General features: G+C 47.6%; 1 protein-coding gene across 1 annotated transcript in view; it reads right to left on the bottom strand.

Moving 5' to 3' along the window:
- Positions 1 to 27285, bottom strand: part of IQCA1 (IQ motif containing with AAA domain 1) — a 135706-nt gene extending 108421 nt beyond the window's left edge. Inside the window, exons 1-5 of the mRNA XM_006893518.1 lie at positions 27275 to 27285; positions 17229 to 17550; positions 16401 to 16520; positions 15006 to 15197; positions 13034 to 13105 (exon numbers count right to left, since the gene is read on the bottom strand). Coding sequence (XP_006893580.1) covers positions 13034 to 13105; positions 15006 to 15197; positions 16401 to 16520; positions 17229 to 17550; positions 27275 to 27285 — 717 coding nt within the window. The remainder of the gene's footprint in view (positions 1 to 13033; positions 13106 to 15005; positions 15198 to 16400; positions 16521 to 17228; positions 17551 to 27274) is intronic.
- Between the last annotated feature and the right edge of the window lie 366 nt (positions 27286 to 27651).

Genomic DNA, 27651 nt, shown 5'->3' with positions numbered 1-27651 from the left:
AGACTTTCCCATCGCGATACGCTTTTTGATTTCCTGACTGCTGGTAAAAAAATTAGAAAGACAGTATAATATAAACACTTAGGTGGCACATAAGATACACAAAGTAAAAAACCAAACCAGTGTCACCAAGTTCATTCCAACTTCTCACACCCTTTAAGCTGGACACTACTTACAAGGGTTCCCAAGGGTTAACCAATTTGTACTTCATAACACCCCCGTGAGCAGAGTATTGTTAGCACATAACATCCCTGTGAGAGAGGTACTTCACCTCATAGTACTCTCATAAGACAAGCGTATTATCACATAACGCCCTATGAGAAGAGCGCAATTATCTCATAATACCCCTGCAAGACAGGTACGATTATGCCGTAACACTTCTAGGAGAGAGGGGCTTTCATTTCACAATAACACTATAATACAGGTACCAGTCTATCATCGTGTCACCTTGAGAAGTATACTATTACCTTACAATACTCCTTTAAAACAGGTACAGTTATCTCATAACCTGTCTATGAGAAAGGCATTATAATCCCATACTATCCTATAAAAGAAGTACTATTAACATAAAACACCCCGTGAGAAAAGTACTGTGGTGGTTGTGTGCCAGAGAGTCGGAAACGACTCAGAGCTGACCTTCTGGCAGGTTTCCAAAGGTGGTTAACTACAAGAGGGAGACTGCCCATCCTTCAAACCTCTAAAAGCCAAGTGTCACTATTTCAAAACACCCCCATGTGAGAAGCACTGTTACTTTCTAATACCCCTATAAAAAAGGGCACGTACTATTCCATATGCTGTGTCCAGGACAGGTATGACTGTCTCACAATATCCCTGTGAGAAGAGTTACTGCTACCTTGTAAGACTTCTTCTGTAAGAGAGGTGCTACTGACACGTAATACCCCAACAGAAGAAGTAATACTATGTCACAACACTCTGTGAGAACTAGTATCTCATAATGCCTATATAAGAGAGGTGCTATTATCTCATAATACCTTTGTAGAGTGGTATTATTATCTCATAATAGTAATTTGCCATTGTTGTTGTCGTTAGGTGACAAAGAGTCAAGTATGACTCATGGTGACCCTGTGAACAACAGCTCTGAACCCTGTCCTGTCCCATCCTTACAGTCTGAGCCCATCGCTGCAGCCACTGTGTCAGTCCACTCGCTTGAGGGTCTTTCTTTTACTGACCGCTATGTATGAACAGTGCTCAGGCCGTTCATTCATAGGGTCGCTATGAGTCGTCTACGACTCGACAACACTAAACAACAACAACAACATTTAGCTCTCAGATATATAGCAAGGAATTTGAGAAGCCCATGGCCTGAATCAGCCTTAGTCCTCAAAATGACATCATTTCTCCTTAATAATCTGGACAGGTCCCCGACTTTCAGACTTTCCCAATGCACCACATCACCTGATCATCTGACTGCTAGTCCCAAGTGTACTGACTGTGGATCCAAGTAAGATGACGTTGCTGGCAGTTTCAATCTTTTCTCCATCTCCATCATGTTGCCTATTGGCCCAGGGGTGCGTGTTTATGCACACCTTTCAAACTTTGCTTGTGTGACACCGATCCCTAGACAAAGACACTATTGTGCAAATTGAGCAAAGGGGCACTACATGTTACCCATATGAGAAGAGGACTGCAGCCTTTGATATGGACTGAAACTCAGTATCAAAAAGACAAAGATTCTCACCACTGGGCCAACTGGCAGCATCAGGATGGATGGTGAAGAGACTGAGATTGTACACAGCTTTAGTTTGCTTGGCTCCACAGTCAACACACTTGGCACTAGCAGCCAGGAAATTAAAAGACATAGTGTGATGGAAAAGTCTGTACCTCTCTACAAAGATATTATAAGATAGTATTACATCTCTTATATAGGCATTATGAGATATTAGTTCTTCTAGATACTTCTTCTGTTGGGGTATTATGAGTCAGTAGTACCTCTCTTACAGAAAAGTATTGAAGAGCAATGGTATCACTCTGGAGACTAAGGTGTGCCTGGTAGAAGCCATGGTCTTTGCAATCACTTGTTATGCGTCAGAGAGTTGGAAAATGACTAGGGAGGATAGAGGAGAATTGATGCCTTTGAGCTGTGGTGCTGGAGAAGAGTATTGAATATACCATGGACTGCCAAGAAAACAAACAGGTTCATCCTGGAAAGGGTTGAACCAGGCTGCTCGTTGGAGGCAAAGATTCTGAAGCTTCGTCTGACATACTTTGGACATGTTACAAGGAGAGACCAGTCTTTGGAGAAGGATATCGTGCTTGGGAGGGTGGAGGGACAGTGCAGGAGAGAAAGGCCTTTATGAGGTGGATTGATTCAGTGACTGGGGTAATTGGAGTGTGTGTGTTGGAGACAGTGAGATTGGCACAGGACAGAGCAGGTTTTAAGGCTGTTGTACATGGGATCGCTATGAATCACAGGCAACTCGACAGCACATAACAACAACAAACATGATTACCTTATTAATAGAGATAGTATTATATCATAATAGCCCATAAAAGAGTACTATTATCTCATAATACCCTTTGAGAGAGTTAATACTATCTCAAAATACCACTGGAAGAGAAGTACAATTATCACAAACACTCCTGTAAGACATGTACTGTTATCTCATAATAGCCCCATGAGAGGGGCATTGTTACTACTTAATACCTTAATGAGAGAAGTACTAGTTTCTCAAAATATCCCTAAAGTAGAGTTACTATTACTCATCATTTCTATGTTGTTGTTATGTGCCATCGAGTCGCTTGCGACTCATAGTGACTCTATGTACAACAGCCCTAAACTCTGCTCTGTCCTGTGCCAATCGCACTGTCTCTGACACTCCCATCCCGATTACCCCAGTCACTGAATCAATCCACCTCATAGAGGGTCTTCCCCTCCTGCGCTGTCCCTCCACCCTCCCAAGCATGATGTCCCTCTCCAAGGACAGGTCTCTCTTCACAACATGTCCAAAGTATGTTAGACAGAGCGTCAGAATCCTTGCCTCCAAGGAGCCACGCGGTTTAGCCCTTTCCAGAACGAATCTGTTTGTTTTCCTAGAAGTCCATGGTATTCTCAATACTCTTCTCCAGCACCACAGCTCAAAGGCATCAATTCTCCTTCTATCCTTCCTAGTCATTGTCCAACTCTCTGATGCATAACAAGTGATTGCAAAGACCATGGCCTATATCAGGCACATCTTAGTCTCCAGAGAGACACCATTGCTCTTCAGTACTTTGGAGAGGTCCCTAACAACAGACTTTCCCATGGCAATGTGCCTTTTAATTTCCTGGCTACTGGTGTGTAAAGGAGATAGTTGTACCTCCTGATATCCTGAGAAGGAGGCACCTATCGTGGCGTAATATGAGAGAAGTACTATTTTCTCATAATGCTCCTATGAGAGGTGCTGCTATAGAGTTGAGTATGACCCACAGCGAACCTACGGACAAGGAGTCTCATCCTGTCCTTCCTGTGTCACCCTCATTGTCTCTGACACACTTGAGCAGTGCTGCAGCCTCTGTGTCATTCCGTTTTGTAGAGGGTCTTCCTTCTTTCCGATGACTCTCTACTTTTCAAGGACGATGACCCTTTCCAGGGAACAGTGTCTCCTCCTAACAACATGCCTGAAGTCTGTGAGATGAAGCTTCACCGTTCTTGCCTCTAAGGAACATTCTGGATGCATCCTCTCCAACATATATCTGTTTGTTCTTCTTGTAATCCATGGAATATTCTGTATTTTTCTCCAACACCACTGCTCAAAGACATCAATTCTGTTGTCATCCTTAGTTAATGTCCAGTTCTTAGATAAATAACAAGTGACTAAAAGATTTCGACCTAATGAGGAGACACTTAGTCTTTAAATTGACATTATTGCTCCTCAGTGCTTTGGAGAGATTCCTGGGAGCAGACTTTCCCAGTGCAATATGTCTTTGGATTTCTTGACTGACAATACCAAGGGTGCTGACTGTGTATCCCAGGAAGATGAAATTGTCGACAACTTAAGTCTTTTCTCCATCTTTTATGATGTTGCCTACAGGCCCAGTGGTGAGGACTGTGGTTGTCTTGATGTTGAGATGTAATCCATATTCAAGGCTGTAGTCTTTGATCTTCTGCAGCAAGTGTTTCAAAATCCTCTTCACTTTCAACAAACCAGGTTGTATAATCTACACAATACAGACTGTTGACAAGTCTTCTTCCAATACTGATGCTACACTATGCTCTATTTCGTATAGTGCAGCTTTTCAAATTATTTGTTCAACATAGTCTGAATAGGTATGGACAAAGGATACAGCCCTGACACACACCTTTTCAAATTGTCTACCATACAATGTTCCCTTGCTCCATTTGGACAATAACTTCTTGGTCTAGGTATAGTTTTTGCATGAGCACAATTAAATGTTCTGGGGTTCCTATTCTTCTCAACGTTAACCATAATTCGTTATGATCCACACAGTCAAATGTCTTTGCACAGTCAATGAAACACAAATAGACATCCTTCTGGTATTCTCTGCTTTTTGCCAAGATCCTTCTGACATTAGCAATGATATATCTAGTGCCAAAGCCTCTTCTGAACCCAACTTGAATTCCTGGCAGTTTTGTCAATAAACTACTCCTTCTGTTTTTGGATAATGTTCAACAAGATTTTGCTTGCATGTACTATTAGCTCATCATACCCCTAGAAGAGAGGCATTATTATCTCTCAATGCCAATAGTACTTGAGAGGAGTAATATTTCCTCAGAATACTCTTATATGAGAGGTACTATTAATTCATAATACCTTCTTGAGAGAAGCACTATTATCTCATAACATCCCACTGTTGTTATGTGCCGTCGAGTCACCAGCAACTCATAGTGACCTTACGTACAATAGCCCTAAAACCTGGTCTATCCCTTGCCAATCTTATTGTCTCCGACACACCTATTCCCATTACCTCAGTGACTGAATCAATCCATCTCAGGACCATTAACTCATAATAACCTTAGTTGTTGTTGCTATGTACCATCAAGTCACCTGTGACTCACAGTGACCCTATGTACAACAGCCCTGAAGCCTGCCCTGTCCCGAGCCAGTCTCACTGACTCTGATACACCTAAACTCATTGCCCCAGTTATCATGTCAGTCCATCTCATCCAGGGTCTTCTCCTGCGATGTCCCTCTACCCTTTCAAGCATGATGGTAAGAGGTCCTATTATTTCCTAATACCTCTATAAAAGAGGCACTGCCAAAATTTCATAATATACTCATAACTCTTAATATCCCTACAAGAGAGGATTATCTCATAATACCTCAATGAGGCAGGAAGCATCACCTCACAATATTCCTATGAGAAAGTGCTGTAATCTTCTAATAGCCCTACGAGAGAAGGACTAATGTCTCTTACTACCCCTATAAGACAGTTACTATCATCCCATAATTCCCCTAGAGGAGAGGCACTATTGTTTTACAATACCGTTGTTGTTATTGTTAGGTGCCACTGAGTCGACTCTGACTCAGTGACCCTGTGGACAATGGCTGAGAACCCTGCCCGATCCTGTGCCAGCCTCATCACCCCTGCCACACTCTTGCCCACTGCTACAGTCACTGAGTCACTCCATCTTGTTAAGTGTCTGCCCTGCTTTTGAAGACCCTCTGCTTTTCTGAGCACTATGTCCTACTATTGTCTAACAATGCCAGTATTAACAGGTTTATTATCTCATCATATCTACATAAGAGAGGTACTATTATCTCCAAACATCCCAACAGCCTTTTGGGAAAAGTTGTTGTTGTTGTTGTTATGTGCCGTCGAGTCGCTTGCGACTCAAAGCGACCCTATATACAACAGCCCTAAACCCTGCTCTATCCTGTGCCAATCACATTGCCTCTGACACACCTATCCCGATTGCCCCAGTCATTGAATCAGTCCACCTCACAGAGGGGAGAAGTAGTATTATCTTACAACACCCCATAGCAGTATAAGGGAGGTCCTGTAAGAGAAATCTTAATGTTTCTACTTTTTACTTGTACCCGGCCTGTTTGGGCTTTATGATGTAACCCTTAAAGTTTCTACTTCCCTGTGAACCATCTCTTTGTTTCCAAAACATATAAAAATAAAGAGGGCACAGCAGTCAGGCCGGCCGACCTAGACCTGTCCTGTCTGACTGCAGCAGTTCTACTTTGTCTATTTGTCTTTTGTGTTACATCTATATTTATTAATTTCTTCTTTCAGAGAAAGAAGGGAGTGGTCCCAAGTGGTCCCCGACAAAGGGGAACCATGCAAGATCAGGAAAGCTGTGTCAAGGCTGTATCCTTTCTCCAGGCCTATTCAATCTATATGCTGAACAAACTACTTAGAAAGTTGGACTTTATGAAGAAGAATGTGGCAGCAGTACCGGAAGAAGACTCATCAACAACCTGTGTTATGCTGATCACACAGCCCTACTTGCCGAGAGTGAAGAGGACTTGAAGCACTTGCTGCAGAAGATCACGGTCCACAGCTTCAAGTCCTCATTCACACAATGGAATATTACACGGAATTGAAAAATCAATGAACTCGTAAAACATTACATAACATGGGGGAGCCTGGAGGACATGATGTTGAGTGAAATCTCAGTCACAAAAGGACAAAAAACACCATTGTTATAAAACAGGACACACACTGGGGAGTTGGGGAGAGAATGGGAAAAGACTGGACAGATAATGAACACTGCAGTAGAATAGAGGAGGGAGGAACTATCCAAAAGGAATGTATTCTATGTATGATAGCAATGTCGAACAAGGGGTGCACTGTCGGGTGGGCTTGAGGAGGGGGTGGGGAGAATGGAAGAAAACGTACAACAATGAATTTTTTTTAATTATTATTATTATTAATTTCAATGAACATCTACAGAGATTTTGGAATTCCACTCATTCATTGTTGCACTTTTCTCCCCTCCAACCCCCCCACCCCCAGTTTGCTCCTGTCCTTGAAACAACAATGAATTTTTTTTTAAAAAAAGATGGTCATAGACTACAGCCTTCAGAATTATACCTCAACATTAAGAAAACAAAGATTCTCACCACTGGGCCAGTAGGCAAGATCATGATAGATAAAGGATTGACATCATTCACCATATCATTTAACTTAGATCCATACCAATGTCCTTGGTACCAGAAGTCAAGAAATCAAAAGGTGTATTGTCATGAGAAAAACTTGCAGTCAACAACCTCTCCAAAGTTTACAGACTAAGGTACATTTGATCCAACTCATGGTTTTGTCAATTACTTGCTATTCATCTGAAAGCTGGGCAATGACTAAGGATGAGAGAAGAAGAATTGATGTCTTTGTTACGGTGTTAGAGAAGAGTACAGTATCTCATGGACTGTCCACAGAACAAATAAGTCTTTGAGAAAGTGCAACCAACGCGCTCCTTACTCACAAGGATAGTGAAACTCCACCTCACATAGTTTGGGTTTGTTAATTATAAGGAAAGGGCAGTCCCTGGAGAAGACATCATGCTTGGGAAGGTGGAGGGTTAGTGGAAGGACCTCAATAGGTGGACCGGCAAAGTGACTGTAACCATGGACTCAAGACCACAAAAGCTGATGAGGCTGGTACAGGACAGTGTAAGGTACAGATCTGCTCTTTATAGTGTTGCAATGGGTCACTATCGACTCGAAGGTACCTAACAACAACACGAGAGGGTATCGTCTTTGACACCCTTGTGAAACAGGCACGATTATCTCACCCTTCCTCTGTGCGGAGAGCACAGTGAGTCCTCACCACACCCTGTGATCCGTCACTCCCCTCATACCGAGCTTCTTTGAGCTGCAGCAGCCCTGCACTGGGTTTCTGGCTGTAAACCTCTCATGGTGACTGTGCATCTTTCTCTTGGGGATTTGAACTGCTGACCTTCAGGTCAGCGATCTGCTGTGTTACACATTATCCACCGGGTAGTTCACTGAACAGCCCTGTCTGAGTGGGCGTCACGCAGGGAAGATGGCACAGGAAGCAACCAGGACACGTAGGGGCCACGTGCTTCTGCATAAAAAACAGAACAAAATCACCTTTCCTTCCCACTCATGAAATCATAAATCATTCTAATGATGTAGGGAGTGTGTGTGTGTTTGTGTGTGTGTGTGTGTGTGTGTAACCAGATTATTTTTAGAAGAAACTGGAAGTTGTTTGGAGCCAAATATATTTGTGATCAAGCTAGACGATGAAGATTTGGTTGAAAAGAAATGTGTGATGTCAAGGGACTGCCCCTTCTAGTTTCTCCCTATTTTTGGCTTTGATGGTGGTTCCCAAAGAGAGGCCACAAGAACGTCTGGAGTGACAGAACATGGTGAGCACACGGGACCTCTGGGAAGGGGCCACACTCACCAGGAGCCGTGGGTATCAAGTGAGGCTATTTACGGCCCAAAGAACAAGGGGCACCGCAGGGAAGTGTGGAGGCAGGAGTGGCTTCGACTTCTAAACAACACGCCTCCGGAAACCCTTGAGCTTTGATAAATGTCGATAGTTGTAGAGAGGCTTCAAGCCTGTTGTGCATAGGGTCACTGTGAGTCGTGCTTGACTCAAAGGCAATCGACAACAACAGGGAATTTTAGGGATTTCTGGTGGTTTAGCTTGTAGGAAGTTGTGCAGATAACATTGGCCTTTGGAGGTTCGAACCCACCAGCGACTCCGTGAGAGGAAATGAGCCACCACCTGATCTACACTCGCACGGTTTCTCCTCACTGTTGAGCTGAAACCCCTCACAGCTGACCCCCCCAGCAGGTTTTCTGAGGCTGCAAACTGCATTTGAGGAGACTGCCCACCCTTCTCCTGAGCCTCTGGGAAACTTGCTGGTCCAGCTCCGAGGTGGTTCCAAGTCCACAGCAGTGAGCTTCTGAGAAGTCACAGAGCTCGGGGCAGGAAGTCTTAGCTGGTTTTGCTCCTTTAGAGAAAGACAGGAATCTCCTGCTTCGCTCTACAGCCTCAGAAACGCAATGGTGGGTTAAGAGGAGTCGCTCCCGACTGGATGGCAGTGTGACAGTGTTTCTGGGGTCACACTTGACAGTGAGCTGGGTTTAAAGGGTGCTTTTAGGAACGGACTGATGGGCTGCAAAGTGGCAGCTCTCCTTTTTTGACAGTTGTCTCCCCTCTTTATTAATGCAAACACGGGTTGGAGCAGCATAGACGCTGAAACAAGTCACATCACAGAGATCCACAGAACAAAATGCTTTGCATTCATTAAGCTTCTTTCTAGTTGTTCTGCATCATTGTTTCTGCCAATTAAAACAACTGCACAGCAATTGAGATAGTTTCGTCTATTTTCCTTTGTAGTTTTCAGAATATAAATATTTAAAACGTCAAAATCCGACAAATAACTTAGAGGACAGTGGTAACACCAACACTGGGCTGGGGACTGAAGGCTGAAGGACCCCGTGCGCTCTAACTGGTTTCTGTCCCTAAATCGTCAGTTCTGGAAACTCCCAGCTTCTCATCAAGACACAAAGCAGGTTTTGATCAGATCCTTCAACAATTTCTACATTCGTGGAGTGTGACAGGATGAAATCACAGAAGCAAAAGAAAAGAAAAAAAGAAATCATGCAAATGCACAAGACGGCTTCTTAACCAGCGATACAGTGGAAAAAATCCATTCGACTGGAAACATTTCTTGAATTTAAAGAAATGGATTTTCATGGCTATCAGCCAGCACACAGAAGATATACTATTCTTCAAAAAATTGAATCCATATATTTCCCTCTGGTGTAAGATTTCAGCAGAAAATGCACTACCAAGAGAAGACAGACTGGGAAGCAAAAGCAAATGGAAGACGGTCGCATTTAACACAAACCAGACAGGCTGCTCCTTTCCTTCCCAGGAAAGCTTATACGGTTGAAGAACGAATTCAGATTTCCCTCACGTGAGCGGAGCTGAGAAAATCTACAGAGTAAATGTGATAGCGAAACAGAGTTTACCATGCAATGGCTTGCCTCAGGACTGTTTCTCAACAATCATTTTGTCCTCTACAACTTCTAAAAAAATCCTTCAGACTCTGTACTGTGAACCAAGAGGAGGGTTCGAACCCAGCAGGTGCTGAGAGGGGAAGACGGGCGGTCTCCTCCCGCCAAGATTTACAGCCTCAGAAAGCCATGGAGGGTCGGTCACCAGGAGCTGGGACAGGAAGCTTGATGCCAACACTGTGCCACTCTCTCCTGACCACGAATCGGGGCACGTTATTGGGGCTCCACGGTGTAGAAGCTGCCCTCGACCCTCCCTAAAGTGTCAGGATGCTGCGTGGACTGATACTCGGGAAATGCATGCAGACTGTTATTCAATGGATGCTAATCAAGTGGAAATTAAGGAGCAAAGTCTCACTAAGTATTTTAGATCGACTCCTTGGCTGCTAACTCAGTTGCTAAAGGGGGAAAATATGAACATTATGATTGTTTTTGTCTCTGAAAGGTGATGGAGAGAGCAACACTGTCCGGTCTCTGGCAGCTTGGTGGTACGGAGTTAGCTGCCAACCCAGAGACTGGCAGTTCGAATCCACTAGCTGCTCTGTGTGACAATCTTCTCCAGTGTGATTTTCAGCCTCTGGAAACTCCTTGGAGGGTCAGCTGTGAGTCCACTCCCCATGGTGGCACACGGCGGCATCCCTAACCACCTTACCGGGCTCTCCACACACCAAACAACTGAAATGTGTCAGAAGGAAAAAGAAATAATGCTTATTACCATCTTCTTTTTAAAACTTTAAAAAAAAACAAATTACAAAATACATTCTGAACTTTTTCTTTAAAAATGCAGGTACTCCCTGTGATATGAGGACTTTTGGAAATGGCCTTTCTAGCGCTGCCTTCCCCCCTCTTGGGGTGCGGTCTCACCTGCAGACACAGGCCTTACTGACCAGGCCTTACTGACCAGCCCCGTCCACGTCATCAACAGCTGTGAGGCCAAGAGAAGAACTAAGCTGGCAGAGGAGATTGTGAGGTCAAGGGAAGAGCTAACAGCGTAGGTGACGGAGCCCAGGAGGAAGGGCCGGAGTTAAAGGCTGTGCTTGTGGACGATGAAGGAAGAGCTGACCGGTGGCAGCTATGAGACACAGCTTGCTGGACAGGTGAGGAAACCAGGTGCTTCTTCCATCTGTGCTGCTGAACTGAACCTGGACTTTCGTTTGCTGACTGAGAAGCTGTCTGAACTGATTGAGGGAATGTGTCTTGCTGTTAACCTGACCTGGGACTGGTGTTCACGAAACGTGCACTTTTACTGTGTGACATCCTTTGCCCCCAACCTATATCCCTAATAAACTCCACAACTGTGAGTAAAGTCAAGTGTGTGAGTCAATCTGCAATGAACATCAGATCCAGTAATTAGCAGAAGTAGGTGCGTGAGCGTGGAGGGACTGTGTCTGTCCAAAGGAATGGTTTTCAATACATGATTTCAGTGATGGGGAGAGTCTTCCTTTCCAAAGCTGGTACAAGTCAGACCCGGCCTTTCCCATGTGGTCCTGGCTTCCCATGTCCTCAACTTAAGACACACTTGAGTTGCAATGACCTTCTTTGCACCCATGACCAGCGCTGCTTTGTGGTTTAGCCTCCTTCTGTTGGTACGTCTTGACATAATACACACCACGTCCAGTGTCACAGCACGCAAACTGATGATGTCAGCATTCTCATTCAACCACCAAATAAATGTAACAGTGGATAATAAAAGGTAACAATAATAATGAAAGTTTTTTTAAAAAATGGAGTGTTTGATTTACGTCAGAAGTTACTTACAAGGAAGTTCTCAGAACGGGACCTTTGTAAACTAGGAACCACGTATCTGAGAATTAGCGCCAAAGAAAAAGTGAGTTTGGTTTGGCCAGTCTGAACGTGGGGTTGAATTCCTTGCGATGGAAACACCACTAACGTCCAGACAAAGACTATGGGATTATCACTACGGGGGGGTGGGGTAGATGAAGAGACAGCTTGGAAGGCAGGTGCCTGGAGAGACCACATAGATGAAGCTTTGTGAAGACAGCAGCCTGCAGTGTGGATTCCAACTCAGTACCAAGACACAAAACCCTTTACAAGTGCACCAATCGGCAACATCATAATAAAGGGAGAAAAGAAGGTACGAAATTCCTTGGACTTGGCAAAGCATACTGCATACACCACAGATGGTCAAATGAACAAACAAATCTGTTGGGAACACTTAGAAGCAGAAATGGCAAGATTTCTCCCTGGGTGTTTTGCGCGTATTCTCAGGAGCAGGAGCCCCTGGAGAAGGTGTCATACTTTGGAAAGTAGAGGTCAGTGAAGAAAAAGACCTTCAGCAAGACAGACCGATGCTGACTGGAACGACAGGCTAGAGTGCAGCAGACCATAAGCACACACACCGTAAGCAGGGCAGGGCTCTGGGCTCTTGCACACGGGGTCACTAGGATCGCTGAAGTCAACATGAAAGCATTAACACCTCCAGCGAAAAGAACAAACGCAGCTCGTGGAAGCAGCAGCCAGAGGCCGCTCAGAAGAGATGACTTCATCTTCCACACGGTGGTTATATTAGCCACAGGGACCGGTCCCTGGAGAAGGCCATCCTGACCAGGAACATAGAGGCTCCGTGACGGTGAGGAAGTCCCTCAGGGAGAAGGATGGAAGCTGTGGTTGAGGCAAGTGGCTCAGGCCTGGCAGGGACTGTGACCTGCTGCCCTCCGCCATGCCTTGTCCAGGTGGACAGAGGCTGCAAATGAGCAGGAAGTGGACGGAGGCTGCAAATGAGCGGGAAGTGGACAGCACCTAACACCAGGAACAACGGCTCTAAGCTGGGTCAGTGGCTTCACAGCACATTTACAGAAGGTGAGTGCACACGCTGTCCTCAGTGTAGGCAGGACACACCTGTCCCCAGGAATGCAGTCCTCTGCACCACCTGCGTGGACGGGGACTTGAAGTCTGCTCCTCCCATCCTCTGAGCCCACTTCCCTGCCCCAGGTAACCCAGGCACCTTGGTCACGGCTCACACCTTTGTCTGTGATTTCTTCCCACTGACACTCCTTAAGGAAACTCACAGGTCAGAGAGACTGTCTTTTTTAAGAAAAGCAGATAAGGAGACTCACCATTCCCAGGAAGATCATCTCCTCTTCTCTCTCTTTCTTAGTTTTCTTTCTTTGATAGAAGGCTCTCCAAATCTTAACATAAACAAATGGTTAATTTCTTTCATTCACCTGTTCACTGGTCACACTCTCTTGCCTTCACTATGCTTTGCAGATGTGGCATTTCCCCCTAAGTTCAGACTCGGGACCACCGTTCCTGGATCGTGTCTACTGAGCACGGTTTTTCTAACAGAACTCGCTCTCTTCCTGTCTCTCCTGCTGTGGTCATGCTCATGTTAATTCAAACCTCTCCTCGTGCACGTCACACCTCACAGATGGCTGTGGCGTGTCCACATAACTTCCGAGTGTCCTGTGATCACACTACAAAGCTTTTCAAGAGAGAACTAAGCCTAGAACCAACCCAGCTTTCCTAGAAATGAGACACCCTCTCCCCTCAAGAGGAACTGAGATTTCTGGGGTGGGGCTGGATCACAGGGTGGGGCTCACTGTCTTAAATGAAAACTACCCACAGCAGCCTGGAGAATTAGAACGGAACGGTGCCCCTCCCCACCTAAGATGCTCTTCCAAACCTTTCTAATCTCCCTCCAAGGATCTCAAAGAAAACAGTTTGGAGTATGTCCTCCACCCCGCTCTCACTCCCCTTGGAACAAAAGTAGCCACAGGAATGCATTTCCAGCGCAGTGGACAGTGAGTGCTCACAGACCAGCCCAGGGCTGCCAGGTGCACCCAGAGGTGGCTCTGAGGACAGGCAGCTGGCGATCTGCTCCTGAAAGGTGAAGCCCAGGAAGCAGTTCCCCTCTGCACACAGGGTCACCAGGCGCCAGAACCTGTAATTATCAACCACAGCACCCGAAGCTCAACCACAGGCTACACGCAGCATGTCTGAACATATTTTCTCTCTAGCCTAATTCTACTCTGTGTCACATTGCCATGTTTTGCAGTTTTCTGTAAGCAATCTTACATTAAAGAATAATAAGAAGGGGGAAAGCCCAAACCCCAACAAACCACCCAGCTTTGTCCTGACTCCCACAGCCCTCGGTGCCGCAGGCAGAGGGGAGACCTGTGCTCCGGCCGCGAGGCTGGCTTGCCTCTGAGCATAACGGACAGAGCTCTGGGGTCACAGTCCCTGGGATTCATGTAAACAGGAAGTTCCTCAGTGAGATGGACGCGCACCGTGGCTGAGACCACCGACTGACCGACATCCTTATTGAATGTCCCCAACTACAGCTTCCTAACCTCAGTCCACCATCTATCTATAAAATAGTCAAATAAAACAACTCGATTTTGTTTCGTGGGCACGGAGTGTGTACGACTGGCAGGTGGACATGGTGGCACAATGTGCAAGGCCACCAACGAGGCCGGCTTGTCAGTGCGGAAGTGGCTGTGTGGGTCAATGGTTCGTGTAGATGCTTTAACGCCATTAAAAGCAGCAGCACAAGAAGCTGCACTGCAATCTCAGAGGTGCATGGTTCGAATCCACCACATGCTCTGCTGGAGGAGAGACAATCTCCTCCTGTAGCAGTTGGACCCAATTTGATGGCGCACACACACAAAATAATGAAAATTAACAACAACAAAAGCAGCAGCAGCAGCCTGGGGTTTACTACCTATTTATAATAAAAATAAAAATCTGTAAGAATTTAGATTCTTTTTAGACCACACATCGCTAACAAGCTCTCCAGGACGAGTGTGGGCAGAAGCGTGGGGGGAAGCCCTTGGGACAGGCATCACACTAGGAAGAGTGGGGTCACCAGAGAGGAGGACGTGCTGGAGGACGGGTCGCCCTGGTGACTAACAAGGAGCTGGAGGATGACCAGCTGGTGAGGACGACGCAGGACAGGACCAGGTGGAGGGCCGCTGCTCACAGGATCACTGTGACTTGATGTCACCCCGCTAACAAGGGACTGGTCCCACTCAGGGGAAGACTGTTAGGGTCCCCTCCTCCTTCCATCCCCCCAGAGGAGCCCCAGCGTACCTTCTGGATGCACAGAGCGGCGCCCACCACGTCCGGGGCCTTGTCCCCCATCAGCCGGTTCTGCCGGGCCCTGACCTCACGGAGGAAGATCTGCTTCATGAACAGGGCCCGTAGGCGACCTTGACGGGCCCGCTCCGCGACCTGGATCACCTTAATGGCTTCGTCCAGCGGCATGACCTTCACGGCTTTTCTCTGCGGGAAAGCACAAAGCCAGGCTCAGACGAGCTCTCCACGCCAGCGGACCCCCACACGGCGCAGGCTTGTGTCCCCCACACCTGGCAGAGGGTCTTCTGCATGCTGGGGTGGGAGGGTAGGGGGTGCACAGATGTCAGAGCACCGCCGTCCTGGGGAACAATTCTGGTAAAAGCCGCGTGTGTATTGGATCACCATGAGGACCCTGGAGCTACTCGTTAGCAGCTGGCTGGCCAGTGGCCACCCGGGGCCACCGTCACCAGCCCCGTGCACAGCAGGGCTGCTCTGAGGAGCTTTCTAGGCCACGACCCCGGAGGCAGAAAGTCAGGCCTTTCAAGAGGCCACTGGGAGAGTTTGAACTGCCAACCTTTCATTTCATCTCTGAGTCCTTAACTTTTTGTGTCACCGAGGGGCTTTGACCATTTAATTAGCTCCACAGTAGTTGAAATGTCACTGGCAATGCTAATGAAATGGAGCCAGTAAAACACACTACTAGCTCAGGCGTAGAAAACCAAACACTGAAACGAAAACATAAAATGAGACGCAAGTTTTGAAATGCGTAAGAAGCAAAGCATGGGCGGGAAGCCAGCGGCAGGGAGCTCTGGGCAGATGCGAATTCTAAATCCACATTTGGCTGCTCATACGTTAGGAAGGTGGCAGGGCACTTTAGGGTCTCACTGACCAGTACGTGACGTCATCACCCCTCATTGTTGCCCCTATGACCTTCAGTGAATTCTGCACAAGTGAGGGGCTCCAGGGGGGCCTGGAGGGTGAGCTGAGCCCTTTCGTGGGGTAGGAGCACAGAGCCAGGCGCCAGTGGTGAGTGAGGCTGCTTGCCCAGCCTTGCACGCGTTCATAGCACTGCTCCACACTTAACAGACTACGGCATGGTGTGACACGGCTTCTGTGTGCACTGGGAAGCCAAAGCTAGTTCACGTGATTGCTTGGTTGTGGTCTGCACTTTGCCGTGGTCACCTGGAGAGGCCCTGTCCTGTCCTCCAGGCCAACTGTGTCACTCCAAGTTCTTGACAAATAAAGCTGATAACTCACCAAAAACACACGCAGGTTTATGCAACTTCTTACACACACCAGGCGTGCGCAGCGCTCCTTCCCCAGGAAGTTATGGAATCAGTGTTTCTAATGGTAACATCAGAAAATAGAGACGTGGTATATTACGGAATGACTGTGAAATGCGATACAAACCGTGCTCGCTGCATCCAGTCCACATTCCGCTAAGATCTGAGCAAGGATCTTCTCTCTTCCTTTTATCATTTCCAATTTCTCCTTCAGAAAATATCTGGGAATGGGAATATCTAACTGTTGCTAAAGAAGAAAAAATAAGCAAAAGAATATTTTTGTCACAATTTAAGAACCCAAATTCTTGCCAGAATACAGTAAGAACACGCACATCAAACCTTTGCTTCAACTCTGTGCCCTTTGAAGAACCACTACCATCGGACGAAATTCACAGCTACAGCTCAAAAGGTTAGATAGAGAGCTCACTTGGGCAGTGAACTCACGTAAACAGTGATGGAACACCCTAGAAGAGGCGGGCGAGGAGGGCTGCACACCTTGAAGGGTGTAATTAAAACCACTGAATTATGTGCACAGATACTGCTGTACTGGTGTATACGCTTTGCTCCACTCATTTTCAAAGCAATAATAAAGTTGTTAAAGAGAAAAATAAAACCCCACATTTGGTTTACTTTCCATTCCCAGCAGTTGTTGAGTATACTGGAGTTATGAGACTTCATTACTGCTTTGGAGACAGAGTATCTCATGGACGACCAAAAGGGGTCAGTGCCAACTCACGGCTGACCGTACAGCCGGTTTTCAGATGCTACAGGTCATACGGAAGGAGGCTGTCCGTTTTCCTCCCGCACGGCAGCTAGTGGACTTGAACCACACGCCTCTGGGTTGGCAGCTCATCTCCCAGTAATTTACCTAGAAGGTCTGCAGTGTCTCGGTGAAAAGTCTACGAATCCCATTTAAACCACAAAGACACTAGGTAAGGGAAGAAGGCGTGCTTACAGGAATCAGCTTCAGGTCCTGCAGAAGGTCATCAAAGTAGTGGAACTCGGTGAGCTCCAGCTCCACCATCTCGCTCTTCAGTTCCAGGATGCGGCCCATCACCCCGTCCAGCATCTTCCGGATCAGGATTCGCTTCTGCGGGTGCACGATCTGGTCGTAGACGTTCTCCATCTTCCGGAAGATCTGCACGTACTTGATGTAGAAGGTGGCCAGCATTTGGAAGATGAGCACCTGGCTTTGATGCGGCTCAATCTTCTGAGACTCTTTGTCGAGCAAAGAATTGAGGCTGTCCTGTGTCTGGTGCCATATCCTATTATACGTTCTGAGGGAAGACAGAAAGGTCATTTCTCAAGGCCTGCACACGAAAAGCTAATGTCTCAAGACAAAATGCGTAATCAAGCATTGCTTACAAATACTGGGTACGGTTTCAAGGTTGCCTGGTGGAAAGGAGCTGTTCTGCCAACCCAAAGGTATGTGGTTCGAATCCACCAGCTGCTCCATAGGAGAAAGATGGGCAGTCTCCTCCTGTGCAATTTCCTGACTCAAAAGCCTGCTGGAGGCTCAGCTCTGGGTTGGTTGCCCTCGCCGGTATATACAAGGTGCTGCTTCCATGTGCAAGCATGAAAACAGTGTGGGTGGCGTGGGCGTGCTGCAAAGCCCCTAACTTCATAAGGGGGAGCAATCCCCATCTGCAGCTCACAAAGGTGACTCCTGTGGGGTCAGACACGCCCACATTCCAGCACCCACTTTTAGCAATTTGCAATCACTTGCTATGCATCAAAGAGCTGGACAGTGACTAGGGATGAAAGAAAGAGAATGGATGCCTTTGAGCTGTGGTGCTGGAGAAGAGTATTGAATACACCATGGACTGCTAAGAAAACTAACAGATTTGTCCTGGAGAGGATTAAACCAGGCTGCTCCTTGGAGGCAAGGATTCTGAAGCTTTGTCTGACATACTCTGGACATGTTGCAAAAAGGACCAGTCCTTGGAGAGGGACATCATGCTTGGGAGGGTGGAGGGACAGCGCAGGAGAGGAAGACCCTCTGTAAGGTGGATTGATTCAGTGGCTGGGGTAATGGGGGTAGGTGTGTCGGAGATAGTGAGATTGACACAGGATAGAGCAGGGTTTAGGGCTGTTGTACATAGGGTCGCTATGAGTCACAGGTGACTCTAGATGGCACATAACAACAACAACAACAACCCCAAACCAGGTATTCACACTATTCACAGCGAGTATTCATGGTCATGGGGTTTATCAGGGAAGACAACGGATTACAGCTCAGGTTGGAAGCAAGATGCACTTCCCCAGTCAGGACAGCGTCTCGGGCTCGCTCACGGACTGTCAGCCGTAGACGGGGTTCCGAGCGTCTCCTCTCCTGTCATCACAGCCCCTGCTCCTCCCTCGCACCCTCAGTGAGAAGAAGCCTCACCCTCCTTGCCTCAAAGGAGCACCCTTGGTCACTCATCCTCCAAGAGATTGCCTTCTCTGTCCTCACTTGGTGCTGTCCCCTGAGACTTCCCATGTGAGCCACCAGGACTCTGATGAACACACTGATGCCAGAAACGTTCCTCTTTTTTTATGAATGCTTTTGCTTGTTTCAAATTTTAGTTAGTATTCTTTTCTGGGGGCTGTGATAGCAAAGTACGCCAAGCTGGGTGACTTACAGAGACGGACACGACTGACACCCACAGACTCGCTCGCTGCAGGGCTGCCTCCAGCCGTCCATCTGTAAGAGCCGGGACATCTGCAGGGCTCAGCACCCCGTCTCCTGTTGTGCCCACAACACCCTCCGCGCTGAGTTATGGAGTGGAGAAGTGATCACACCCGGAGAATATGGACAAGGGGCTGAAAGCCTTCTTTTCCCACCTGGCTCTCTCTTGGTTGGGTCCCCCCAGCTACATCCAGACACCAAAATCACCAACGCGAAGAAGACTCGCTAGTGCAGGAGGCCCCTACCATACAGTGTTTCTACCACAGAGAACACGGAGACCAGGATCTTGGCGCACCGGCCCAGGTGTTTGTACCAGTGCAGGAGGACTGATTAACGCTGTGTTCTGTGCTGTGGAGTTTGCCCTAACTCAGGACGAATGGCTGACCCCACAGTCAACAGCTCAAACCCATCCCCTGTGCAGATTTCTGCTGTGAGCGGGCCCAGCGCTGCAGCTGACAAGGAAAGGCCGACCCCACTGCAGCCACTGTGTCAGCTCATCTCCCAACGGCCTTTGCCTCCTCCTCCAACCAACTCTTCCAGGCACGACGTCCTTCTCCTGGGCCTGGCCCCTCCTGATAACATGCCCACATTGTTGTTTGTTGTTGTTATGTGCCGTTGAGTCACTTGTGACTCATAGCAACCCTGTTCTCTGTCCTGTGCCAATCACACTGTCTCTGACACACCCATCCCAATTACCACAGTCACTGAATCAATCCACGTCATAGAGGGCCTTCCCCTCCTGCGCTGTCCCTCTCCAAGAACTGGTCCCTCCTTATAACATGTTCAAAGTATGTTAGACAGAGCCTTAGAATCCTTGCCTCCAAGGAGCTGCCCTATTTAACCCTTTCCAGGATGAATCTCTTTGTTTTCCTAGCAGTCCATGGTATTCTCAATACTCTTCTCCAGCACCACAGCTCAAAGGCATCAATTCTCCTATCCTCCTTAGTCATTGTCCAACTCTCTGATGCATAACAAGTGATTGCAAAGACCATGGCCTGTATCAGACGCACCTTAGTCTCCAGAGAGACACCACTGCTCTTCAGTACTTTGGAGAGGTCCCTAACAGCAGACTTTCTCATGGCAATGCGCCTTTTAATTTCCTGGCTGCTGGTGCCAAGACTGTTGACTATGGAGCCAAGCAAACTAAAGCTGTGAACAATCTCAATCTCTTCACCATCCATCCTGATGCTCCCAATTGGTCCAGTGGTGAGAATCTTTGTCTTCCTGACATTGAGCCTCAGTCCATACTGGAGGCTGCAGGCCTTGACCCTCCGCAGCACATCACGTAGGATAAAGCCTTGCCGGAGCACTGGGACTGTCCTCCTTCCAGGACAGACTGACTTCTGGCTTCTGGCAGCCAGGGCACTGGATATTCTTTCCTAACAATTATTTACAAGCCGCGCTCTGCACCAGCCACTGTTACCAGCACCTTCTGCCTTTCCAAAGGCGAACACCCTGGCAATTCTGTGACTACACACAGGTGTGGGTAGGAGCAGCAAACAAAAGGTCAAGGGGGCTGGCCTTCTTCACACAACAGAAAACAGCGAGGCACTTCTCTGCCTTAACTTTCTCTCTCAGTGTGGAACTGGGACAGTGCAGAAAGGTGGAGCCCAGTCTCCGCTTCCCAAGTGCCTGGAATCCGAGGAGGACACTGACCCGAGAGCTGACACCGGCCACAATGACATCAGCTTCAACAACCGTCCGCAGGAGACAGAGAAAGACTCCCTCCCTGTGTTCTGAGGACTAAACACCATTTAGGGTCTCAACAAGCCCAGCAGATTAAAGGTCACTCACTCTCCAGATTTGTTTAGGAACTGAGGTCTGAAATTTCACCTGGTGAACAGCACAGGGCTCAGATCAAAAGCTGGGGTGCCTCTGGCTAAGGAGGGGTCAAGGCAGGAATGCAAGTTCAGCAGAAAGGAGAGCTTTAGTCAAAGTAGCCACAGACAGCACTGCCCACAGTAAATCACCTCCAGGGGCCCACAGCACAGGAAACCCACACCCACAGTCCTGGTCAGACACTCCTCCCCACCTCCTACCACAAAGCAAAATGATTCCTTCAAAAACACAGAGCAACGGAGATCCCCCAAATCACTCCAGGAGGAAGCAGGCCCTCAAAAAGCAATGAAGAAAAGAAAAAGAAAAAAGCAATGAAGGGGACAAGAGATAGAGGGAAAATATTTGGGGGGGGGGATAAAATTAAATAACTGTTTATTGGAAAATGCAATATGCTCAAATCCACTTAAATGCTGAAATAATAATACGTGTTTGGGAATAATGGTTATATTTCACATATACACATCATTATTATAGGATTTGACCAAATTCTTAAAGTCGTATCTTATTTTGGAGTTGTTGTTTTCTGTTTCCTGTATTCATGTATTCTGAGAGACAGGGGTGAGAGCTGAAGATGACGGCAACTGCTCAGCACAAACAGTGGGTTAAACGAAACTCGAAACTCGAGTGGATTAAAACAGTTGCTGTCCTATCACCTGAACACAGGTGAATGACGCGTAGTGTATGTGTCTTATTGTATGTATATGTAAACTGTTTTACGTATAGTGTATATGTGTGTATAGAGGTGTGTATGCTAAACATTACACAGTTAAGGACTTAGAATTTCTATACAGTATAATGTTGTTGTTGTTAGGTGTCGTTGAGTCAAGTGCGATGTATAGCGACTCTATGAACAATAGATCTGAGCCCTGTCCTGTCCTGCGCCATCCTCACACTTCCTGACACACAAGAGCCCATTGCAGTAGTCACTGTGTCAGTCCACCTGGTTGAGGGTCTTCCTTCCTCTCCTTCGCCGACCCTCCATCATTCCCAGCATCTCGTCCTTCTCAGAAAATATTTTTTTTTAACTACTGCTTGGAAAATTATAAGAAAATCCAAGCAAATCAGTGATAGCATACAATTGGACAACTGTGAGACCATTGTCCTGGGTCCCCCTTCAAACTGGGAACAAAACTCACCCTCAAGGCTCAACTTTCAAACAAACAACAGTCCTGCTGGCGAGTAACTCACTCCTATAACAATTCCCGGCACCAAGAGAAAGCTCAGAAAGCAGGAAAGGAGGGGACAGAAGGATGGCTGGAAACAAGAAACACAGGGAGGGATGAGGAAGAATATAATTACCCAGTAGGAACTGAAATTCAAGTCCTGAAACAGGATGTGGACAAATGGTTGAATTGGAAACCAATTGTAGCTGTAAATTTCCACTCAAATTACAATAGAAAATAATTTAAAGATACACACTCAGTAAATTGGTGCAGCAACATTCTAAGACACAGATACAAAACTGTAAAAACCAGGCATGAACAGAAAATTTAAAAAGAACAACAACAAAATAAAACACACCTTCACAGTACACGTGAAGACGGTTAAGTGGCTAATAATCAATGCGGTGCCGGCCACGGGAGACCTGCCTAAGAAGTCCAAGATCCCAGTGGCAGTCACATAGACATCTGAGCAAGTAGAATGCTGTGGGAAGCCAAATTTCATATTAAATATTTATAATAAACCAAATGCCATATCAGGTTAGGAGGGAGGCTGATACAAGTTGAACTCACCCTGAAGCACTAAGGCCATCCTTAATTGTTTACAGGGGTAGACACTTAAGCATTTCCAGGATTCTTGCATTTGCTAAGCCCTCCCTGCTGAGTCAAGCCCAAGGTTTTCAACAGAAAAAGCTTAGCTTCATTTGCATTGAATTCTCTTTGTGATTTGCTCCCTGGAGATTTTCAACAAAGACACAGGGAAGCTGGGACCATGTTTCAGTTGTTGGAGAACTGTTCACCTCCTGCTTTACCTCTTTTTACTTACAGTCTTGGTGTTCTGTCTCGTTGTTAATACTTCTTAATATACTTAACTCTCGGTCTGCAACAGAGGGCAGAACTGGCTCCTGCATCAAGGGACCAGATAGAAAGCCAGCAGCTCCTGAGGATGGCACGTTGTTGTGAGGTGCTATGGAACTGATTCTGATTCAGAGTGATGCAGGCACAGCAGAATGAACGCCTTCCCATGGTGTGCTGTCCCCACACGCTCCTTTGTGCTCAAGTCCACTGTGTCAGCAGCACTGAAACATGCTAGGGACCCACCAGAGCTCCCTTCATGGCGATGGGGGAGAGTGTATGTATCAGCAGGCCCGCCCTATACATGTACCAGCAGGCACACACAAGCATACACCAGTGTATGTACCAGCAGGTCCACTGAGTGTATATACCAGATGATCTTATTTTCTGGTACTTTCTACGTGTTGTATTTTTTCACAGACTGAAGGTTCGTGGCAAGCCAGCTTCCAGCAGCTCTACTGACATCCTTTTTTTCCTGAGATTATATGCTCATTTAGGGTCTGTAGGTCCCACGCTGGTCATTTCCCTCATGTTCCAAATGGTTTCATAATGTTGTGTGTGCTTAGCAGATTCTGACTCATGGTGACTCACTGGGTCTCCAAGGCAAGAATCTTTATGCAACAAGTTTGCCCAATTTTCTTTAAAGGAGATGCTAGGGGATTTGAACCACCAATCTTCAGTTAGCAATCTATCGGAGCTCCTTAATACAGCACAGTCTAACGAACAGATAGAGAGAAGATTCGATATAAATTACACGTCAACATCAAGAAAAGAAAAATCCTCACCACTGGACCAATAGACAACATCATGAAAGATGGAGAAGAGATTGAAGCTGTCAACAATTTTATTTTACTTGGATCCACACAGCCAATACCCATAGTACCAGCAATCACAAAGTCAAAACCTGTGTTGCATTGGGAAAATCTGCTGTCAAAGACCTCTCCAAAGTGCTAGAGAGCAGTAATGTCCGTTTAAAGATCCCAACCATGGTCTTTTCTATTACTTGCTATGCATCTGAATGTTGGGCAACGAATGAGGACAACCAAAGAAGAATCGATGCCTTTGAGTTGTGGTGTTGGAGAAGAGTACTGAATATCTCATGGACTGGTTAAAGAATAAACAAGTCTATCCTGGATGAGTCTGTGAACTTGGAGAAACGATGAAAGTTATACACGTGTTCAGGTCTTTCGTTCATAGGGTCACGATGAGTCGCCTATGACTCCACGGCACTTAATAACATCAACAACAACATCCTGGATGAAGTAGTCAGAGGGCCTCTTAGAAGCAGGGATGGTGAAATTTTGTCTCATGAACTTTAAGGCATGCTGTCAGAAGGAACCAGTTCTTAGAAAAAGACACCCTGCTAAAAAACGTTAGTAAAACAGTTGAAGACCTTCAACAAGATGGACTTGGACTGACACAGTGGCTGTAATAATGCGTTCAGCATATCAGAGAACGTGAAGACGGCACAGGATAGGGCAGGGTTTTCAGGTCGGCTGCATCACAGTAGACCCGATGGCATCCAGTAACAGTGCCCACGTAACTGTTCTATGCACCAGGACAGCAAATAACTTTGCACGACTCACTTGATTGCAGTGGTCTGGACTGAGCCCACAACCCACAATATTTCCTCCTCTCATTCTTCAGCTGACAGACACGGGCTGTTTCCTCTTGGGGCAATTATGAAAAGTGCTGCTAGGAGTGTTTGTGTACAAAGCCTTGTTAAAACCAGGACCTGTCTTCTCGGGCACCTGTGTCTGGCAGGTCACTTAACCTCTCTGCACCTACGTTTCCTCGCATGTCAAATTCGGATAATGATACCCACTCTGGACACTGCAGAGGATTATCCTGGGAATGGAGGACAGATGCTGCTGCCTTTGTGAAGGTTTTAAAGCACCTTATAAATAGAAGGCAGTATTTCATCCACGAGCCCACTTACATTTTAAAATAGACATGATTGGTTGCAGACGAGAGATGTTACAGCTTTTGAAGGCAGGAGGGCTGGGTAGCTGGGTAGGGGGACTGGTAATCACAGCTGAGAAAGACCAGAATGTCATTTTCATTGCTTGGCAATTTCCCAAAAGTCGGAGCTTGGGACTGTAGTGGGGGTGGGGTTCTGGAATATTCAGACACTGCAGTTACCTCAGGGGAAATGGAAATGTTGTTGTTGTGTACCGCTGAGTTGGGACCAACTCACAGCCGACCCCTCCAGCAGTTGTTCAGAGACAGTAAGTCACATGGCAGGAGATTGCCCATCTTTCTCCCACAGTGCAGCTGGTGGGTTCGAGCTGCATGCCTTTAGGCTGTTGGCACAGTTCTTTACCATCAGGCGATCACTGGAGCTAGTGGGAATTCTCTCTCCATCACTTTATACACAATGACCCCCAAAGTCCACAGTGCCATGAGAGCTCCTTTGCTACGTGACTGTGGTGCTGTGGGGTCAGCCTCACACACACAGAACAAAGCCCTGCCCTGCCTCACACCAGCCTCACAATCTCTGCTGTCACAGGCGTGGTCGGTCCACCTCACTTCCTCTTTCGCATCATGTCCGTTTCCAAGCACTGGCCTTTGCTGACATCATGTCCAAGGTATGTAGATGAAGACTCTTGACCGCTGAGGAGCACTGTGGCCTCATCTGTTCTAAGACAGAGTGTTCGTTCTGGCAGCCCACGGCATAGTCCGTATTCTCAGGCAAGGCCGTAATTCTTCAGTCTTCCTTATTCCTTATCCACCCTCTAATTCTCCACCATTATCGAGGTTTCCACTTCTTCCCCGCCACCTCCTTGCTCTCCTCCCTCACCCCGCCTTCTAAGTGGGGGCTCTCAGAGGCCCCATCGTGCCGGACACATTGCTAGCCAGGGCCCTCCCAGCTGTCTCCAGCAGGTCCAGGCCATTCTCCCTCTGCACCACCAAGCCCCCACTTCCGAACATCATTTCACCTCAGGGCATCACTCCCTGCACCTCGCTGTTGGCATCACCTGCTGACTGAGACTTTCCAGGGTGCCTTCTGGATACCCCAACGGCATCTCCACTGGAATTCTCTACTCTGCCTTCTCCCCTCTCCCTCTGAGAAACCACCACGGTCTCTCCTCCATCATGGTGATGAACTCCTCCTCAACAGCCAGCTCGGCCCTGGTCCTACACCCACCCCATGACCCTTCCCTTCTCCTGAGTCATCCTTCGGTCCTTGGTCCTCACCACGCAGACTTCAGCAAACAAGCAGGCTGCTGGACTGACTTCCTGTCTTAACAAAATCCCGCTCCTGACTCTGTCCCCTTTCCTTCCTACAGCTGAAGGCCACTGAAACGTTAGTGATGCCCTCCCTCCAAGCAGCTGGCCACCGTGAGCCAGAACGCCCCGGCGGCAGCCTACTGGGTTCAGTCTCGCTTACACTCCCTCTCATAGTTGGGAAAGGTCAGATAGGGAGGACGACCCTCTCAGCAAGATGGATTGGCACAGTGACTATAGCAGTGGGCTTGACCATGAGGCCGGTGCAGGACGGGGCGAGGTTCAGATCTGTGGTCCATGGGTCACCACCAATCACTGTGTACTCCACAGAAGGGACCACCAGCAACACTAGCAAGGGCACAGACCGGAGTGATTCTGTGGAGGGTGGCACCATGGACTTGCTGGATCAACTATTTGGTCTCGTTGTGACTAGGTTTCTTCATCCGTTGAATGAAAATGATAACCTATCAGCCCCCACGTTGCAGGGTTGTGAAGACTTAAACAAGCTGTTCCATCTCAAGTGTGCAGACCAGGCCTACACAGCTCCTCCTCTCTACAGGTACAAGACACGCTTGATGTGATGGGCCCAGATGAGGCTGCCCTGGTGTGTGGGCTCCTAACGGACAGAAGGCCGACTGTTTCCTGTCTGGACCACAATCAGCTGCGGGCCCTTGGTGAAAAGGAAACTGGGATCATAAACTGGCTTCAGAGCCTTCTTGGTTAAGTAATGGGAACTAGATGCCTTCACAAAAGAGGTCAGGTGTTCCTGTGCGTATATATCAAAAGAAGTAGATAAAGCAGGTGTATTGGGTCCCCACACACGTCAACAGGGGCTTAACTGCACGAGTTCATCCTCAAAGAAGAGTAGACCTAAGGGAAGAGTTTCCTGGCCCACAAAAAACTGACACTCTATCCTAGGCATATCTGAACTTAAAAAAAAGATAAAACAAGGAAGAAAAGAGAAGAAAGGAGGAGAAAGCGTAAGGGAGAGAGGAGAGGAGAACGTGTGAGGAGTTAAGAGCTGAAATGGGCAGGGAAGAGGAAGGAGAGGAGAGAATGAGAAGGGGAGGGGAGGGAGAAGGGGAGAGGAATGGAGGGGATTGGGGGAGGGGAGAAGGTGGAGGGGGCAGAAAGGAAGGAAGCAGGGGAGAGAGGGGGAGGCGAGAAGGGCCGTGCAGAGCAGGCCATGGAGTCTGTGGGGGTCGCCAAGCCCACCGTGCCTGGTGGGGATCTGGTGTGGACATCACTTACGCGTTCGACATGGCTGCTCCTCTCCTTGTCCCTCGCCCTCGGGCAGGCGTCCGCTACAGGGTTCAGGGCACCATTTCAGCGCCAGAAGTGTAGGGGTGTTGTAGGGTCAGGAAGGGGGACTAGGGTACCTCGCTTTGACAGTGACAGCCCACAGCCGGGGCCTCACCGGCCAGGAGCGCGCAGGGCACAGGAAAGAGGCTCCGGAAACTTCTAAACGAAGTTTGGCCAGACAAGGGGACAGGAGATGGCCCTAGCAACAAGACGCTGCGCCTGCGCAATGCTGACCCGCTCCAGCTGCACATCGCTCCCGAGTCCTGCCCTCTCTGCGCCTGCGCCGCTGCCTCCTATTACCATGGCAACCAGAGCAGCAGGTGGGA

The sequence above is a fragment of the Elephantulus edwardii genome, unplaced genomic scaffold, assembly GCF_000299155.1.
Source record: "Elephantulus edwardii isolate Elephantulus edwardi_28Jun2011 unplaced genomic scaffold, EleEdw1.0 scaffold00127, whole genome shotgun sequence".
In the NCBI taxonomy this organism is placed as follows: Eukaryota; Metazoa; Chordata; class Mammalia; order Macroscelidea; family Macroscelididae; genus Elephantulus; species Elephantulus edwardii.
This window is presented reverse-complemented; position numbering and strand designations above follow the sequence as displayed.